Source organism: Pseudogymnoascus verrucosus, assembly GCF_001662655.1.
Source record: "Pseudogymnoascus verrucosus strain UAMH 10579 unplaced genomic scaffold scaffold_1, whole genome shotgun sequence".
In the NCBI taxonomy this organism is placed as follows: domain Eukaryota; kingdom Fungi; phylum Ascomycota; class Leotiomycetes; order Thelebolales; family Thelebolaceae; genus Pseudogymnoascus; species Pseudogymnoascus verrucosus.
In genome coordinates, this window is record NW_017263652.1 from 498,182 (window position 1) to 518,007 (window position 19,826).

General features: G+C 50.1%; 4 protein-coding genes across 4 annotated transcripts; 2 read left to right on the top strand and 2 right to left on the bottom strand.

The window, feature by feature from the left end:
- Window positions 1-351: 351 nt before the first annotated feature.
- Window positions 352-3,265, bottom strand: VE01_00178 (uncharacterized protein). Its single transcript, XM_018269710.2, has one exon. The coding sequence runs from the start codon at window positions 3,076-3,078 to the stop codon at window positions 598-600; it is 2,481 nt and encodes an 826-aa protein (XP_018135118.1). The 5' UTR covers window positions 3,079-3,265; the 3' UTR covers window positions 352-597.
- A 353-nt stretch (window positions 3,266-3,618) lies between these two features.
- VE01_00179 (uncharacterized protein) lies at window positions 3,619-6,550 on the top strand (the record flags this gene model as incomplete). Its single annotated transcript, XM_018269711.2, has 2 exons — window positions 3,619-4,866; window positions 4,923-6,550. Exons 1-2 carry the CDS (start codon window positions 4,608-4,610, stop codon window positions 6,548-6,550), a joined length of 1,887 nt encoding a protein of 628 aa, XP_018135115.1. The 5' UTR covers window positions 3,619-4,607.
- Window positions 6,551-7,854: 1,304 nt separating this feature from the next.
- Window positions 7,855-8,829, bottom strand: SPT15 (TATA-binding protein; the record flags this gene model as incomplete). The annotated part of the gene is made up of 4 exons (XM_018269712.1): window positions 7,855-7,871; window positions 7,925-8,339; window positions 8,421-8,508; window positions 8,573-8,829. The coding sequence occupies 4 exons, from the start codon at window positions 8,827-8,829 to the stop codon at window positions 7,855-7,857; spliced, it is 777 nt and encodes a 258-aa protein (XP_018135470.1).
- Window positions 8,830-17,785: 8,956 nt separating this feature from the next.
- On the top strand, window positions 17,786-19,363 carry VE01_00181 (uncharacterized protein; the record flags this gene model as incomplete). Its single annotated transcript, XM_018269713.2, has 3 exons — window positions 17,786-18,295; window positions 18,348-18,673; window positions 18,758-19,363. The coding sequence occupies exons 1-3, from the start codon at window positions 18,031-18,033 to the stop codon at window positions 19,361-19,363; spliced, it is 1,197 nt and encodes a 398-aa protein (XP_018135471.1). The 5' UTR covers window positions 17,786-18,030.
- Between the last annotated feature and the right edge of the window lie 463 nt (window positions 19,364-19,826).

Below are 19,826 nucleotides of genomic sequence, written 5' to 3' on the forward strand. Positions count from 1 at the left end.
ACTGGGACGTGGCGACGAGGCCCCATCAGCCAACCATCAACAATCGCATCAGATCCCCCCTACGTCTCAGCAGTAGACTTTCGGTAAGTTAGCTCTGTATTATTTGAGGCGATGTGATGCGTACGAGGCAGATATGTCGTTGGGTGGTGCCGTTGTCGATTGGTGCTGTTGTCTATTATACTGTTGTCGTCGGAAGCTGTTGTCTCTCGATGCCGCTGTCACCTATCGAAGTTGCTGTCGGTTAAAACTGTGGCCATCCGATGTCATATCGACAGGTTGGAAAAGCATGGCGGAATATCAGTCTCAGTAACGTCATGATACAGCTGACCGATAGGTATGAAGGTTAATAAGCTCTTTTTTTTTATTTGCTGGCCTCTTTGAGTATGCGACCTCACATACATATATTTCTTGGGAATGTCGTTTGGTGGACTGGTCTATAGTAGTACTTTTGAGCTTTGGACAAGGGCCTGGAACTTCCCCGTGTAGGTTATTGCGCCAATATGGCTTGATTCCTTCTAGTATACATATTTCCTACATACACCAATCGTGGATGTCTGATATCCACCACCCCCACGTATCCAAGAACCCCTATCCTATCTACTCCCCCTCACTCCCCGAATCAGCAAACATATCCTCCGCCTTCGGCCTTTTCCTAACTGGCTTCTCAACCTCACTCTCCTGCTGCTGCGGTTGCTCCACAACAACCGGTTCCGCAGGCGGAGGCTCATACGTTTCCTCATCCGCATCAACAACCATAGCCTCACCATCCACGTCACCCTCCTCCTCGTCAGACGGCTCCATAGGCACACCATCTAAATCCTCATCTTCATCCTCCACCATCGGCTCACCATCCACATCCTCCTCCTCCCCGCCACCACTACCCGCAATAGCATCCGCACCAACAGCCCGTTCAACAGCTTTCCACCTCCCCCCTCCCTTCTTCTCCTCAACCTCCTTCTCCTCCCTCACCGGTATCTTGAAAGCCTCTACGAACCCTTCTTGCGCCTTGGCAGGGAACACGCACCACCCCTCCCACAGCGAAAGTACCTGTCCCACACTCCTCCGCCATTTTTCTCCGCGCATGCGACCCCAGCCCATACGTCGCTCCAGACTAGCGAGGTATTCGAATGTCTTTGACCGACGGAGCGCGGATTCAATTAGAGAGCGGTAGCGCCAGGCGTGGCGGATGCGGGATGTGGAGCAGGAGGAGAGGAGAGAGGAGATGAGGTGGAGGGCGTTGAGGGTTGCAGGGGTGGTGTCTTCTTTCTCCCCTGCTTCCTTCCCCTCTACTCCATTTGCTGGGGGAGGGGGCCGGTATGAGGGGTTGGCGGAGGTGAAAGAGTAGGGATGCGCGACGTTCGCCACAAGTGCTTCGACCACCTCGTCAGCGCCACGCCCGGCGTGAGTTATGGCAAAGGCGGTTACGCGTGCTACATCCCCCTTTCTCAATTTCCCCGTCGTAGTAGGGAGGCGGGCGAGGAGGTGCGTTAGTTTTGCCCTGGCGAGGGGGTTGAGGTAACCCGGTCCACCCTCGTCTTCTTTCCCGCGCCCCGCTGCTGCTTCGTCGCCGGAATCTTCCTCGTCGTCGTCAGAGTTATAAGCGGCATCTTCGACGAACTCATCGAGCCGCGTGACGAACTCGAAGGGTAGCCCGGACTCAGGCGCCTTCCACGCCGCGCTGTCTTCGAAGAGGGGGACGTAGCGACCAGAGCTGGGAGAGGAGGATGTCATCATCTCCCACAGCCGGTAGCGGTAGTATACACCCCCCCCACTCCTGGCGTCCCACAGCCACGCCCAGCGGGGTTCGCGCTGAACTTCTGGTCTGCTCATCAGCAGCGCCTCGAAGGCCGGGCCGTGCGTGAGAAGCGACTCGATGGTTTTGTGGATGACGCGCAGCTCTTTGATGTCAGATGGTTGCCGCACTGGGACGTGGAGGATGGGTCCTAAAGGCCCGCGTGGGGTGGAGGCGTAGGAAGTCGGGGGAGCGATGCCGCGGTACTGGTTCGGTGCGAATTGTTGCGTGTTTGGGGCCCCTTCGACGACTACTGGTTTCGCGCCGAATGGATGCGCAGCTGCTCCTGCGGCGGAACCAGCTCCGCGCCCGCTGCCGGCGCCGACGGTGGATGACTCCAGCGCGGCAGACGATAAATGTCGATGCAGCTCGAGACAGAATCCAAACCCCAAATACTTATTCTGCAATGCATGCACAGCGGCATCAATATCATTCGCCGCCGTCTCCTGGGATAGCGTCACAATGGCCGTCATACTCCTTCTTTCCCCTCCTGCTACCCCTCCAGGTGGCGGAGGCAGGATTTTCACAGCATCAACAGTCAACCCCGGAATCAACGCCTTAATCGCTGCCGTCGACGTCCCCGGCGGCAACTGCGCAAGTCTCAACGTCGGCTTCGCCAGCGCCGGCTCTGCTCTCCCGCCTGATGCCCTCCCACCAGCCGTCCTCCCTGCCGCAGTATCATCTTCCTCCTCATCATCCGAGGCACCGAAACCGCGTGGTGTGGCGCGGGGAGGCGAGTCGTCGAAGCCTAGGAGGGCGCCCCTGTCGCCCTTCTCGCCACCGACGCTGCGACGAGAGCCGGTACTGCTGCTGGTGTTGAAAGACGCCTCGAAACCCCTCTTCCTCGGCGGCGGTCCGGGGATGGGTCCTAGACTCCCTGGCCGGCTCATTGAGCCGCTCATTGAGCCGCGCATTGGTGGCGGTGGTGGTCCGCCGAACCTCCTTCCACCGCGATCATTGTAACCGCCGCTTTGTTGTCCTCTTGTATACCCCCCTCCTCCTCCACCCCTTCCATACCCTCCTCCTCCTCCTCCTCCGCCTCTTCCATACCCCCCGCCATCTACAGGGTAAGCATTCGGGTTGCCACCGCCCTCATCATCATCAAAGCTCTTCACAAAACTCTCATACACAGCCTTCGTCTCTGCCTCCTCCCTTACGCGCTTCGCCTCTGCCTCTGCGCGCTGTTTTTCGAAGAGGGATTTCTTGGTTAGGGCGTGGAGTTTGTTGTCTATGGCTGGAAATTCCTTGATGTGTTTGTTGTTGCCGCTGGGGGCGGAGTTGTCCATTTTCGCAGTCTCAGCTTGGTGGATGGGGCCGCGCCCTGGGGTTATGGATTGTGGTGCGTGAATAGGCACTGTAGAGTGAGTAGTGCTGAGAAGCGGTTTATGTGTTGATGGCGATCGGATTGCACATCTCTATCCTGCCTGGTAGATGCCAATGTGTTGCGTGTGCGCGCCGTGGGTTTGTTCGGAGCCTCGTTCGGATGGTGGAAGATAGATGAGGTTGATAAGAGGTACGAAAGTTGGACCGCGCGACGCACGGACCATTGCCGTTTGACAGCTAAAGCTTGACATTGTTGGGCCTAGATATCAGATGGTATGTTTTGAAGTTAGATATTTGACGTAGAGAGATCTTGGAAGCAATAAGGAGGTTATATATCTTTATTTTTAAAGGAGGTTTGTGATATTCTAGAGGGTTAGGCGGCATATGGAGAGGCTTCGACTGAGGGAGCTGTTATACGGATAATCGGTCGCGGAAGGGATAGTGAGTCGTTCACCGTCATTTCCTTAATATAACCTTTATCATACCTATACACAATAAATTAAGTATGAACTCATGCAAATCATTTTTGTAGTGGAATACTCTTTATCTAAAGCCTGTGAGTGGCTTAAGGGGTTTCAATTGAGTCTACAGCAGTTGCAAGCCAGATTTACCAAGGCCCCGAAGTCACCACCGCAGTCACCACGACCGACGACGAGGGATAAACAAAGTGTTCACAACAGCTCAAACTAAAGCCTTTAAGAAGAAGATAATTAAACAGGATACTGCCGCTGCCGTTCCTTGGAATGAGTCGTCAACCAACCGAACCAAGCCAAACCAATCGGACGACGGCGCGGAATGTCTTCGGGACCATTAACTAACTATAAGGCCCCGAAGTAGTCCTGGCTAAGCTGGCTAAGCTGAGGCTCCCACGACATGTGGCAGAGCACCCGCGGCACGGCGAAACTCAGGACGCTATTCTACTCCCATTCTAGAACCCAAGAACTAGCTTGGTGGACACGGCTGATCTCACCGTCTTCACTGCCTTGGCGCGGACTTTGTAGGGGAAGAGGGGAAGAGGGGAAGATCTCAGCGGGGTAGCACCAGCCATTTACTATATCTTCGGCGAAATGTCTGGCCAAGACCGGTGATTTATCAAAACGCCTCACAGCCGCTTTAAGCATCGCGTCTCTGTGCGCAAAGCAAGCTACCACTGAGCTACTCTAAATCCACCATCTCTACCCCAGACCCCACGTCCCCAAATGACGGGATTTTCACGACCGAGGATGGGAGGGACGGAAGCGTGCAGGCTTGTCTGTTTGGTGTCTGCTAACTTAATCGGCCCGTTGAATGCGTATTCTTCCCGTCATTCATCACCAGACTGCAGAAAGCAATATGGACTGACTGACTGCATAGCTTCTAGGCAAAGGACGGGATGGGATGGGATGGCGAGGAAACAAGTATATAAGGTTGTGAGCAAAGTCTGTTGATCAGCACTTCATTCGAACCACCATTCGTTTCAGTCGCTTCAAGCCCTTTTCAAGCTCTTCTCACCATGAAGTTTATCTCTCCTTCGGTCGCGGGACTCGTCTCCTTGCTGGCATCCCACGCAATTGCTGCGCCGGGTGGGAACGGTGATAATGGTCACGGATCGCACGGATCTAGCCCATCGTCTCGCCTTGACAAATTCGTCGCGGCTGAGAAGAAGATCGCGCTGCAGGGTGTCCTGAACAATATTGGTCCTGATGGATCGAGAGTTCCAGGAGCAGGTGCCGGTTTCGTTGTCGCGAGCCCTTCTAAGGTTGACCCAGATTGTGAGTATATCCCGTGATGGAAGAACTACTCGGAACTTGGACTGACTTCATCTTAGACTTCTTTTCATGGAGTCGCGATGCCGCCCTGACCATGCTGATGATCGTCGACGAGTTTGCCTTCAGCGGCGACAAAAAGCTCCAAGCCAAGATTGAGCAGTACATTACATCCCAAGCCGTTCTCCAGACCGTCTCCAACCCATCCGGAACCTTCCTCCCCCAAGGTCTCGGCCTAGGAGAGCCCAAGTACATGGTCGACGGCAAGAGATTCAACGGCGCCTGGGGCCGACCCCAGCGCGACGGGCCAGCCCTCCGCGCCATCACCCTAATGACCTACAGCAAGTGGTTGATGAAGCACGGCCAAGCCAAGAAGGCGAAGAATGTAATCTGGCCAATCATCTCGAACGACCTGTCCTACGTCGGCCAGTACTGGAACCAGACCGGCTTCGATCTGTGGGAGGAAGTCAACGGCTCCAGTTTCTTCACAGTCCAGACGTCCCACCGCGCTCTCGCTGAGGGTCAACAGCTTGCCCGCGACCTCGGCGTCAAATGTACCGGTTGCGACCAGGCGCCGCAGGTTCTCTGCTTCCTCGAGGACTTCTGGAACGGGAATCACCTCGTCGCCAACATCAACACCAACACCGCCCGCAGCGGCCTAGACGGAAACACCCTCGTCGGCCCCATAACCGTCTTCGACATCAACGCCAGCTGCTCCAGCCCAACCCTGCAACCCTGCCATAGCAAGACCCTCGCAAACTTCAAAGCCCTAATCGACTCCTTCCGATCCGCCTACAGCATCAACAAGAACATCCCCGCCAACTCCGGCGTCGCCGTGGGGCGATACACAGAAGACGTCTACTACGGCGGACACCCCTGGTACCTCCTCACCACCGCCTCAGCCGAGCTCCTCTACGACGCCATCGCGCAGTGGAAAACCCAGCGCTTCATCTCCGTCGACTCCACCTCGCTGTCCTTCTTCAAAGACCTCTACCCCTCCATCAAAACCAAAATCTACAAATCCAACACCAAGGAATTCACCGCCATCCTCGCCGCGATCACAACCTACGCCGACTCCTTCGTCGCCATCGCCCAAAAATACACACCAGCCGATGGCGCACTCTCCGAGCAATTCAACCGCACCTCCGGCGCCCCATTATCCGCAACACACCTAACCTGGTCCTACGCCGCCTTCGTAACTATGTCCCGCCGCCGCGCCGGCTCCTTCCCCCCCACCTGGGGCTCCTCCCGCGCCGCCTCCCCTCCCAAGACCTGCTCCCCCGCCACCTCCTCCACACAAGGCGTCTACATTCCCGCCCTCGCCGCCGGCGCCCCCAACGTAACAGTCGGATGCCAAATCCAAGTCGGTATCAACCTCAACGCATCCACCTATTACGGGGAGAACATCTACGCCGTCGGCTCGTCGGATGACTTCGGGGCGTGGGATATCGATAATTCGTACCCCCTTAATCCGGGGGGTTATACGGCGGAGAGGCCGTTGTGGACGTTGAGCGCGTATTTGCCGGCGGGACAGGAGATTAGTTATAAGTTTGCGAGACAGCAGGATTGTGGACAGCCTTGGGTGTATGAGAGTGGGAATAGGACGTTGACGGTTCCGCCTTGTGGGGGACAGGCTGTGACGATTGAGGATGCGTGGGTTGGGCCGGTGGGGACGTCGGGGGGGTGTTAGAGGGGGGAGAGAGAGAGAGGGAGGGAGAGAGGGAGATAGAGGTTTGTTGTTCTTTGTATGGTTTGTAAAGGGGGTGGCACTTGTTTATTTGGTGCCGCGCATATACAGAATTTTACTAAGATGGGGGTTATTTACAGAATACTTAATGTATATATACACCGAGCGGGCCACTTTGATGCGCCAACGCTATTATTGATAATGGCAAAAGTTTTATAACAAAGCAGAGATGTTGCCTGAACTGTTCAGACCTCAATCTCCCTTTGGAATACTTGACATGAGATCGAGTGGAACATATATCAACACATCAACACCCGCGCCCCCCAGCCTGTTAGACATTCACCCCAGCAATTTCTTATGATTCACAGAACATACATCACATCACATCACATCAAAACGCACACACAAAGATCATGTTATCAAGAGCTGGTATTCACTATCCCTCAGCCCCATCTCACAGCTAGTAGCCCACCACTAAACTGCAGCGCATGCATGCAACTCCTCCGCAAGAGCTCACCACTACGCAAATAATCCCCTCACCTCAGAGCTCCAAGCCAGCCATCTCAAAGCTCCGACTGCTCGCTCTCCCCCCTGGAGGCTGCTCTCTCAATATTCCCCAATAGTTTATCATCCCCTCATCCACTCAAAGCCAGGCAATAAATACGCCCGACTCTGTCTCTTGTCTCTCTTCGCCAGTTTCGCTCAAATTAAGTAAAAAGAACACCCCATAAAAGCCCCCGATTTCTCTCTTCGCGCTGCTGTTCCCCCCCAACCATAACCCACAGGGTCAGAGGGCGAGGGAAAACAAACAAACCGCGTTTGTCTATTTGTTTGCCACTATCCCCTTCTCAAAATAACTTTGAGGATTCAGTGACTACGGGATGTAAAGTAAAAAAAGTCCTGCCCCGCGCGCCCCCCTGGATTCCCATCTTTCGCCCGCCTTCCCCAAATAAACGCCGTGTGCAATGCAAGAATGAAGTAACAAAAAAGGTTAACGGTCGCGATGATAACGACGAAAGGTTGATCTGTGTTTATGTGCGGCTCCCCGGTTGTTCGGGAGGGTATGTGTTTGTTTTTTTGCCAGACTCCGAGGTCGTGAGTGGCGCCGCGAACATGCATCAGGAGGGTCCTTGTCGTTGTTTGTGTGTGAAAAGGAAAATGAGAGTACGAAGCTTTTGGGTGTGAATCGTGGTATCGTGAAAACAATAATCTACAGTTGCGGATAATGTGGTAGTACACCGAGCTGGATGAGCAGCAAGGTAAAGAGTTGATCGAGACCCGTTTGCGTCCGTGGTTTCGAAGGTGGTTTAGACCTTTTTGAAATCTTGATGCTGTTAGTACTGTGCCTTTTGCGACAACAGAAGGGATGGAAATTACCTTGGAGCACGGGGTAGATCATCTCGAAGGCCTGGTAGATCTCCTCTCTGACCTTCGCGCCCGTCAGGACGATCTTGCCCGACACGAAGATGAGCAGCACGATCTTGGGCTTGATCATACGGTAGATCAGACCAGGGAACAACTCCGGCTCGTAAGAGCTGAAGTTGTGATGCTTGGAAGCCAGACCCTCGAGGCGGATGGGGAACTTGATGTCGCACGAGCCGACAATGTTCTGGATCTTGAAGTCGGTGAACTTGGCGTTGAAACCGAGCTTCTGGATGATGCGCGCGTACTTGCGCGACGCCAGCTTGGAGTCATCCTCCGACTTCGCACCCGTCACGACCATCTTGCCCGAGGCGAAGATGAGCGCCGTTGTCTTTGGCTCGCGGATACGCATGATCACGGCGGCGAAACGCTGGAGACAAGGTCAGTTAGCAAGGACGAAGCATGAAAAAACTTGCGGCGCCGATGCCAGGATCTGGGTGGTCAGCAGTACCTTTGGGTTGTATTCCGCGTTCCTCGCATGCAGCGCGATCGTCTTGAGATCCAGCCGACAATCAAGGTTGACGGTGGCAACGATATTTCTTTAGGAACATGCGAGATAAGCCTCTAGATTCTACCAAGGAGCCAGAACAGGGTCATACATACTGCAAGGTAGGAACAATTCCGCTGACTCCCTGAGTCGCGCCGGGAGTGGCAGCCGGTGTCGCGGGAGTCACCCCGTGGCCGTTGGCCTGGACTGCCTGACCTCCATTCGCACCCTGCTTCTGCTGACCATTCATCTTCTCGGCCTCAGAAGAGGGTGGAGTGAGATCGCCAGCGCCACCTGGGAAGGAAAGAGAGCCGGGCGCGATGAAGGTCTTCGCCTGCATCGCGTTCTCAGGATGAGTCTGGATAGAGTTCATCTTGGCGGTATTTGTGATTTACGATCTACGAAACGTGCGCGCAAGGTGAAGTATCGTTGTGTGTGTTGTGTGTGAGGCTATCGAGAGAAGCTTTGTCAGATCGATGTCAGACTTGAGTGGAGGTGTTGACGTTCGAAGTTCGCGGTAAGATCGCTAGTTCGAAGTCGGAAGAGAAGGGAGGGTAGGTCGCGGAGGGAGAGAGAGAGTGAATTTGTGTGAAAGAGGTAAAGAGGTAGACGTCGAGAGAAGTAACTAGTCTGGCGCCGTACCGTTTGCGGGAGATAAACAAGTCAATGTCTCCCCTACAGTCGCTGCTCGACGTGAAGGATGATGGTTCTTTCTTTTCGTGAAGTCTTGGTTGTTTTGTGGAAAAGCGACGATGACGATGTGGTCGACTCGGTGATCGACTCGGAGTGACCGTGATCGCGACAAATTCCTGAGGGAGTGAATGAAGAGTGAGAGAGAGAGCGTGTGTTTTCGATCTTCTTCTTCTGCTTCTTGTTGTTGATCTGGCAACTTTTTGATGAGTTACGTAGTGTCTTGGGTAGTGGGGGGTTGGTGGGGGAGAGGAGGGGAAGTGAAATGGTTGTTGACGACTACGTTGGCCGAAATGTGTGTTCAGGCTCGCAAAAGGATCGAGAAAAACAACCGGGAGATGGGCTGCCTATTTAACTCGCGGAAGTTGCTGCCTTGTTGCCTGGCGGGGGCAAGACAGAGATACCTAAGTTCCAGGTGGTGGCGCGAGATTACTAGATTTGATTTAGTGTGGATGTTAGGGTGGTGTTGGTGTGATCTTGGGTGATTTTTGGTGGTGGGAGCGTGTTATGAGTGGCTGATTAGCGTGGACTAGTGGGTAAGAGTGGGTGAGATTGGGACTAGCATGTGGATGAGACGGGTTTTGGGGGCAACAGGAGTTGAGGAAGGAGCCAATCAGAAGGACGCGTACGTGGACAGAGACATGGGATAGTCTGGGATAGTCTGGGAAGGAGTGTACTGGGTACTTTGGATATTGGCAAGTAGAGGGTACATCAGTCAACAATCCTTGTCAAATCCCAGTCCACCACCACCACAATCTCAGTCCAGACAAGTCTTGTTGAAACAGGGGCTAGATGTATCTCACAGCAGAGTTTTGTATGAAGTGTACATCTAGCACCCCCATGTGAAAGAATCTCACAGCACCGTTCACAGTATGGGCAAGTATCCTCACAGCAAAATTTAGTATGAAGAGTACATCCAAACACCATGCAATACCCAACAACCCTCCAACACCCACCCTGTGAGGAATCTCACAACGCCGTTCACAGCTGCCGCAAGTATCTCACAGCAGATTCACAGTGAAGTGTACATTCCAACCATCAACTCCAACCAACACCACACCAACACACACACATTTTCTCGCTCTCCAACATCACGCCATCGCCATCTCCAACCTATCTCGGTCGCCATATATATATCGCCGTATCGCCGTATCGCCGTATCGCATCTCACCATATATAGATCACCGTATACCGTATATCCCCAACATCCCCTCACATACCACATCTCCCATACAAACAAAACAAACAAACAAACCCCAAGTCCCCTACAAACCCTCACCACCTGCCACCACCAAGTCACGTACCACCGCATCATTCGCGCGCATCACCACCATCATTCCCGCTTCTCACCACCTTACCGTCGCCCTCCTCCCGCTTCCCCCCCATAAGAGCCTCATCACCACCCGATCGCACCGTATCGTGACAATCAAGCCACTTCTACAGTATCCCATCCATCCCGCTCCATCCCGTCCACAAGTACCGTCACACTACCATCACCCGCTCAAACGCCCAGCCTTGCCTCCTGTACAGTACTACGTCACCCTCAAACGCCCAGCCTTGCCCACCTCTCCTATCCCAGCATAGCCCAGCCTCGTCCGCGTCCCCCGTGCGGCGCAAAAAAAAAAAGTGCAAAAGGACACGGTCACCAAATCAAACGGCCAAGTACGCGAGGTACCGATACATTCCCACACACGCACACTATGACTCACACAGCTCCAACGCAACACACACACCCATACGCGCCACACGCTGCGCGCAGTACAGTAGCCCGATCGGGGGGGCCGAGCGGTTGCATTTGTTGTTGCCTGGAATGTGGATACTGGGGGATACTTGGGGACTTGGGGGGGTCAACTTTTGATTGATTGCTGGAGTTGGTGGTGATTTTAGGGGAAGTGGTGGTGTGGCTGGAGGGTCGGGCACGTGATTAAGTGGGAATGTAGCAATATGCACGGTCCGAACGCGCTACCCCGGCCGCCGTTGGTTTGTAGGGGGGTCTTGCGTTAAAACGATGCGCAGGAGAACTGAGGAATATATAAGCGCTTGCGGCTCCCTAGAAATCCGATTACAAACCTCTGCGGTCTCCCTGAAGAGTTTTATAGTTATGACTAAACGCGGTTATAACCCTTAAGATTTTATTGCTTTAGAGTCCGATTTCGCAAATAATCCCCAGTGTTCGGCGGGTACCACTTGGGGTATATACCCGGAGCTTCGCGGGTAGAGTAGGTAGGTAGGTAGGATATCACGGGTAGGTATGGGTATATACCCGGGTATATGAGGCTCTGCTATAAAATTGCTATGCAGAAAAGTAGAATTGAGGTTAATAATAACTATGATAATAACGTTAGGTCGTGATATAATAATGTAATATACTGTTGCAACCCCTATTCCTCCCACTCATCGTCTCCATCGCCTTCGCTGTCGTCACCTTCTGGAAGTACACCCCAATCCCGTAGGCAGAGTAAATATCTTACAGTTGAAGGCGACAACCGGTTCCGCTTCTTAGTAATTATATCGCTGCCATTACTAAATACCCGCTCTGATGCAGCAGATGTAGCTGGAATTGCAAGATAGTCTCTTGCAATTTGCGCAACAATTGGATACATATACTGCTTTGATAACCAGTACTTTAGAATATCTGTCTGTTGGCCAGGCCGTAGCTCAAGTATCCACCGCTTCCACTCAGGTTCTTGAAATGAGATTCCTTCTGTAGCGTATAGATCATCGTCGGAATCAGTCTCATGGACTGCTGCATTAGCTAATTCTGTCTGCTGCTCGATTCTCTCAGTGTCAAGATGATATTGACGGGTCTTATACTATGTAAAGACATCTTGAAAGTGAGCTCTTACTCGATTCCTTTTACTTGCCTCTCTACTACTTAGCCATAAGCTTATAAAGACTTCAAGATTCATTCTTGGATCACAAATTGTAGCTACACTTAAGTGGCTATACTGCTGGTTTGCTATAAGAGTATAATACTCATTTAGCTTGTAAAGCGCTACGTTGCATGCAATTCCAATTGTAGACTGCTCACCTACTTCCTTTAGCATATGATTAAGCTTATTAATCATTTTTAAATACTGTGGAATGGCGTAGTTAAGAGTAGGGTATGTGCTAGCTTGTAGCTTCTACGAAGGGCGTAAGAAGATAACGAAAAATAGCTCAAGCTCTTTAATCGTTGACCAGTCATTAGCATTAAGAGCAATATCTCTCATGCTAATATCCCACTGCTGCGACGCACAGATAGCTGTAATTGGCACTTGAAGCTTTATTGCGGATTCAAGCATCTTATGTGTTGAATTCCAGCGGACTAGCATATCAAGTGATAATTGCTGTACTTTAAGGCCAGCTACCATTGTTTGCTTCTGTAGAGCGTCCTTCCATAACCGGCGATTCCGAAACACATAGATATGTCTCCGAAGTTTAGCAAGTGTATTCATAACTTCTGTATGAGAATCAACAGTGCGTGGGATTCGTGCAGCACCTAGCTCACACCTATATGTCTCCGCCTCTACTGAAGGGTCCGCTTTGATTGTCTTTAAAGCGTGTTGAACAGCAATATTAATAATATGTGCAATACAACGTACATCGCCTTCTTTAACAGTAAAAGTCCAGGGCTGTTATATAGAAGTTGAATGATTGCGAGCTAAGAGCTCGTACTCAGCAAGCATAACAGTGTTAGCTAATGCATTATCTCGTGTACATGTAAAGATAGCATTAGTAATCCCCATATCATCTGTAACGGCATATAATTAGCTTGCAAGATATTCACCGCTGTGAATTGGCTCTTTCAGATGAATCACATCTAACAGATTTGACTTCTGCTGCCACTTGCTATTTATCCAATGTGCTGTTACTGCAGAGTATTCGGTGTAGTTGCGTGCAGACCATAAGTCGGTAGTCAAGCATATCCAGCCTCCATTTACAATATGAGAATGGAGTTCTGCTTATAACTAAGCACGGCATAGTGAGAACCGCCTTTGAAGGTCGCGATGTAGTGTTCTAGCAGATACTAACAAAGTAATAGGGCTTAAGAATTAAATAATTTGACGAAAAGATAGACTATCAACAAGGCGTAATGACAGATTGTTTAATACTACAAATTATAGCAGTAAATCTCTATACTTTGATGCATTGACTGGCTGCTTAGCCGTTGTCTTCTTTAGCTCAAAGAACGATGAGCTACTTAACGGACTTGATGCTACTTGTGCCTAGTCGTTCTTTCTCATACTAAATGAGATTTGCGGGTGCTTTTAGGTGTAGTGCTTCCATAAGTTACCAGTTGATTTATCTAAGAATACTAATGGCTACGGTGAATAACCGCAGTCTGGCTGGCTACAGGTAACCCGAATAGTTGGTGGTGTAGTGTCCAACAGCGTACGCATATATAGATTCTTAGCAAACAGCGGTAAAGAGCTTAGAGGAAGCATTGTACGAGGTGGCTAGAGATAGAGCGATGGAAGAAGAGTAGGTAAGGTTGGCTCATTAACCTCATCGAGGCCAATGTCGTCGAGGCCAATAGGCACATCTGATAATGAGGAGTCGCTCATTATATGTTATGGCATCTACATCACAAGCATATTACGAGCACAATATGGTTATATTCATACATTCTAATTACTTGGCAAAGCTTGGCAAATACCCAGGGTATATACCTACCTACTCGAAATACCCAGGTAGTTTTCTCATATAAAAGGGTAGGTATATACCCGGGTATATACCCGGATACGCTAGGTATATACCTACCCGTGCCGAACACTGATAATCCCTCACTATTCAAAAAGTTGAAGATTTAGTCTGTAGAATTTCAAATAGCTTGAGATTCCAAATTTAAATGTAAAGCTATCTACACGTCCTAGAACGATTCGATAAAAACTCACACATGTGTTGCACTAGATAACGCTTCAAGTTGTTACGCTTAAAGTGAAGTAACCAGCAAAATCGACCATCAACTTGATTCTTCACTTAAGTTGGTACACTTTGTGAAAGGGTTAGCTCGAGTATACGTGAAATTTAGGGAACACATACAGTTAAGTCGATTACCGCCACCGCACACTTCCCAACGATTCCCAGAGCAAGTCAAGGCACAGTTACCCGCTGGAGCAGGGGCCGATCCGGAGCTTAGGCCTAGATGATGGGACAGGCATTAGTTCTGTTCTATAATATGTTGGAAAGATGGGAGTCATACTTGATCCGCAGTAACACTCTGAGGCGTATTCGACCCCAACATACTTCGACCCAGCACAGAAAGCAATACAAGCTTCAGCAGTCATGGCTGTTGTGCTAGCATAATGATTACCAGTCAAGGCCCGACCACCTGTTGCCTCAGTGTAGCATCCAAGGGATTTGTATTGAGCATTTCCAGGGAAGGGCAGTGGCGGTGCGTTTAAGAAGTTTGGGCTACAGGAAGCCACATTTCCTCCAGGGCTGCGAGAAAATATTAAATCAAAGTCTCTTAACTACTCAGAACGTATATTTGAGAACTTACCACGTATTGTCGGAAGGAACCACAACGTGATTAAAGCCAGTTGGCGTGATGCACCCTGGTAGCTTGTCGATTATGCCATGAACTGGCTCGCATGGATAGACTGGGCTCGTTTCTGGACAATTTTTGGCGAAATTCGTGTCGTCGCTAGGTAAAAAGGCGGGGCATTCTTCAACAACTCTGCAATGGCGGTATTAGCTGAGAAGTGATGACCTGGAAATTCTACTCACCCAGATTCAACCCCAATCAAGCAATCCTTAATAGCAGCCGTGAGAACAGGGATATCCCAGCCTAGAAATAGAGGTCAGGTAACGGCTAATATGAGAATCATTCATTCTGATGTCACAAACCGTTAATAAAATCACCTATTCTAATTGTTAATACCGTTTGACATCATAGATGCAATATTGACTTACCATGGAAGCTGTAACCCGTCTCATCTCCATTTGCGAAGACAAACTTGCCACCATCTTGCTTTATATCGCCTATAGAGTAGAGAACCTCAATGAATATGTGAGGTAAGAGAATTGGGTGGGTAGGTGGACAGATTCCATTATCTATCTGGGATAGATAGGCCATATGGGATTGATCGGCCTACAAAGGAGTATCAGTATAACTCTCTTATTATAATATAGAGAGATTTTAATGAGAAGACGGTATGAACGCCGGTTAAGGCTGCCTTGAGAGAGGCCGGGTCATTCGCATCGCCCTAGACGACTTCGACTTTCTCCTTGAGCTTGGTGGATTTTTCTGAGTTGACATGCGGGTGATTGCGCGGATCTTGTATTTCTGGGAGAGCTCTGGGTCGTTCAGGACAAAGTTGAGGGAAGCCTACCTTGTATCTAACGCGATGTTAGTATTGCTCGTTCGATTAGTTCCAGTTAACTTACAAATTAACACCGTCCCAGCAGGATTGGAAATCAATCTGTGCTCGCATGCCGTCTGGGCTGCATAGAAATTAGCAAGGATTTTAAACCTCAGGAACCATTGACCTACCAGTTGGTGTCCGACATGTAATGAGCCTGCGGCTTCGGATTCTTGTAGTCGATGCACGCAAACGTAACTCTGTCTGCGACAGGGACATTTGGGTACGTTGCGTTGCCATAAGTCTTTGTGTTGGCATCGTAGGACCTAGCGTTGTTGTTGCCAGAGAGAAACTTGAGCCCCTTTGGAAACGGAGAGGCCTTGGTGCCACCCGCTGCATCCATACCCTATTGATGGCAATAAGTAAGGAACCGAATTAATATTTCATTAGGGCTTACTCTTCCAAGGTAGTATACGGCCATGCCTCCGTTATAACTAGCACCCGGTTAGCCTCTGCCTGGTTTTCGGTGAAATAGGCTAGCTTACACCTCCTCATACTTTCCGTTAGCATGTAGATAGTATAGTTGCGGGTTCCAATATGCGCTCCTGAAAGCTGTTATAAACTAATCTTTAAAAACTTAACAGTCGTATAGCTTACTTATCGGCTAGTTTTATCAGCACAAAATATCATAACAAGAGGTGGATAGTAACCTACCTTGGATTTGACAGCTTGTGCACGGTGCAGCTACCAAACTGTCGTAAGTCGAATTGATGTTGATATTGCTAGCTCCTGAAATCTTGTGGACATGCTGGCTAACTTGTCCAAAACTAATGACAGGATCCTAATTAATCATCAGTATCCCGGCAGAATGCTCCGTTTAGATGAGATCAAAGCTTACAACCCGGCCCATCTGAGCGACACTACAGCTCACTGTAGTTGGTTGTCAGCACGTCCAGAACGGAGTTTAGTTTGGCAGATGTCGGTTCTCACTGCGCCAAAAACCAAGAACGGGCTCCACCAAGTGGAGAACCACGGTGGAAGCTACTACCATAGACCATACTGGTGCCATTTTGCAAAAGTAGCCGTAGTAAAACGAAGATCAATTTTTGTTGCAAGGGAGTCAGGTGGCGGAAACACAATGCTACTATGCAAAAGAGAAGATCAATGAGGCGTCAGATACTCTTAAAGGTGGTTAAATAGAATGTAATCTCGGGGTATGGAGTCTTATATGTGGAGGAGAGAAGCAACCAAAGTCATGACATGCGGGCTCGGGGATGGCCACAGGCCCGGGGAAGCTTCCTGCTTGCCAAGCAACCGGACGTAAATAATTAGTAGTCTATGCCCGATACAAAAGACCGCATGTTAGTCTAAAGAATATATAGCACGGCAGCGACGCGGAATACCGGCATAATGCATGCGGAAGTCATGCCGGAGAGAGACGATTGTTAAACTCAATTGTAAACTATGCGTATAGCTAGCTGTTCCTTTGACTTGTGGCACCTCAGAAGTAGCATGGTCTGATTCCAATGTTCTAATGGGAAACCCATGCACGGGATGAGAAAATTCGTTACGGATCCTTGAAAGATACCTTCGCGTGCATAGTTCATATACGATGCCATTATAAGGTGTATGACGGGTTGGGGTAGCAGGCAGCTAGTCGTTAGCGGAGGAGCGGATCCCAGAACGCCACTTGTTTCAAGGTAAACGATTTGAAAATTGAGAGGGACCTTAATTTAATACCACGGATGTCCACTTCCCGTGCCGTACGTCCACTTCCCGTGCCGTTCGTCTGACCACCGCACGGAGCTATGGCGGCTATGAAACGAAAGTGCTCAGGGCTAATCCGGATGGTCCCGAGAGTAGTACTTACTTCGCTTCCCCGCACTATCCATCTTGCGAGGGATAGTGCGGGGAAGCGAAGTATGTCATGCGGATTCAGTCCGGCATTATATTAAAGTAACATCTTAATTCCGGTAGTCCGCTGTCCTTTTAGCTTCCTCAATTCCGAACACTGACAGAGTTTTGAAAAACCAAGAGGCTACACACCTTGTGCTAGTGCAAGTGAGTGATCGTTTTTACTGTTCTCGGTGCTGTTCAACTGTGGGGGAAGGGCCGCCCGAACCATGCCCTCTACAAACCAAGCCGCGTGCGAGCCCACTCCCCAAATGTGGCTAGCTAATTTTTGAGTAGATATTCGGTCCGAACGACTAGCTCACTCTATTATCACTCTACAATGACAACTAGTTGTTTTCGACTTGAAAACGATCGCGGGGTTATGGCCTTTGCTGCATCCCTGGCTTTCTTACTGTCACCCTGGAAATAACGTTGCACTCTCGTCTGGTTTTTTAGGACCACAATGCTAGTGGTTCATTTAAAAATTGCATGATGACTAGCAGATCATAAGTGTTGCGACCCTGCAAATATCCCTGCAACCTCTGGGTCTGCAACCTCAGGGTTGTAGATTTCTCTCCCCGTGATGACGTACTAATCTTATGAAGCTATATTTGCTTTGGATTTAAAAGTGAACATTGCCCGCGCAACTGCATCTCATCAAGTTCCAACTTTTCTCACATTATATTCAAAACATATTGCGCAATATGTCCATTCTACAGGCAGCAGCTTTCTCCGTGCTTCTACTAGGAGCCAATTGTATGACTCTTTCAGCAGAGAGAGCCTCTACAGTTGAAACAAGGGCAACATGGAAGTTCTTAGGCTGCTACACAGACAACGTATCGGGGAGAGCCTTACCTAATGCTGTATCGGTTCCTGGTGGCTCTGCGGCCATGCAAAACGAAGCATGTCAAACAGCTTGCATGGCAGCTGGATTTAGTATTGCTGGAACCGAGTACTCGGGCGAGTGCTGTGAGTACATAACCTCGCCACTCCTTCGAGGCCACATTGCTAACAAGTTCAGGGTGCGGCAATTCCGTGATAAATGGGGGCGGGCCTGCTCCTGATGGGAATGCTTTGTGTAACATGAAATGCAATGGCAATAGCGCCGAAACCTGTGGAGGCCCTAACAGATTGGATGTGTATTCCTCTACATCGTCGCCATCGACTACATCATCAAACACACCAACAAGCACACCGGGTACAACTGGGAAGCGCGGTCTCGCATATAACAACAACAACCCCTCTGCCAATGCAGGATACGCAAACCTCTTCAAAGGCTACAGTAAAGTCTCCTGGGGTTATGACTGGGGATATCCTTCTTGGAATCTTGATGCGTCTTTCGAATTTGTATGTTTTCCAACTCATATCATATATGCAGCTCTTTTTGGTCCATGAATAAAACAATTTGGGCACAGTTAACGAACTAATTAGGTGCCTATGCTCTGGGGCCTCCCGAGTGGCCCTGACCCCAAATGGACTGCTGCAGTTCAGACCGCTAATACCAAGAATATTCTCGGTTTCAATGAGCCGGACCTGACTTATTCGGCATCTTCAAATATCTTGCCCGCTAACGCTGCTGCTGGGTACAAAACTTACATCGAGCCATTTGCAGGCTCACGCGGGATTGGTATGCCGAACGTGCTGTGGAACAACGTAGGTTCATCATCAGGCGGAAACTATAACTCGGCGCAGTGGACGCAGTACTTCTTAGGGAACTGCACTGGCTGTCACTTTGACTTCGCAGCCATTCACTACTACCAAGATTGCTTTCCTGCCAATGGCCAGAGCGGAGCAGAGTGGTTTATGGGCAACGTCACCGATGCGTACAAGACACTCCATTTACCGGTATGGGTGACAGAATTTGAATGTTATGGCTCGGAAGATCAACAGATTGCATTTTTGCAACAGGTTCTGCCTTGGATGGATGCGCAGAGTTACGTGGCAAGATATGCGTATTTTGGTGTCTTCCCTGGCTACCTTCTCAACGCAGCTGGCAATGGTCTTTCAAAACTAGGGATGGCATACGCGACAGTATAGCGAGCGAAAAGAGTATTCTTTGTTTCTAGCCATAGATAGTCGAATGGTTAGATAGCAAGTGGTAACTTTGACACAATTAGTTTTCATATGAAGCCAAGGCTTTTTAATGTGAGCTTGACAGGACTCCACTATCCACATCACTATCCACATATCTGGGATACAGCGTATACCTCTAATGCTGCGCCATGCACCCCAGTTAGCTTATCTACTACACGTGGACAGTTAGTCTCCATAGTAAAATGAGAATCCTTGAAGCAACACATGGCATACAACCGACTTTTCGGCTAATGCCCGAGTGCTTGAACCTAGAGTAAACGTGGAAGGTTGCGCATGTCGCATTAACTGGGTCTTCGCCAGGTCGTGCCATAACTTAATCCTCGGTTGTGCAAAGTTGAGCGGGCCTTTGGGTGTATTAGCTCACTTTTTGGAACCCATCGACCTAACTCCGCATTTTCGCGCGGAC

What these genes read in the sequence shown, in the direction of transcription:
- VE01_00178 (XM_018269710.2), bottom strand. Translation starts at nt 3,078, where the DNA reads ATGGACAACTCCGCCCCCAGCGGCAACAACAAACACATCAAGGAATTT.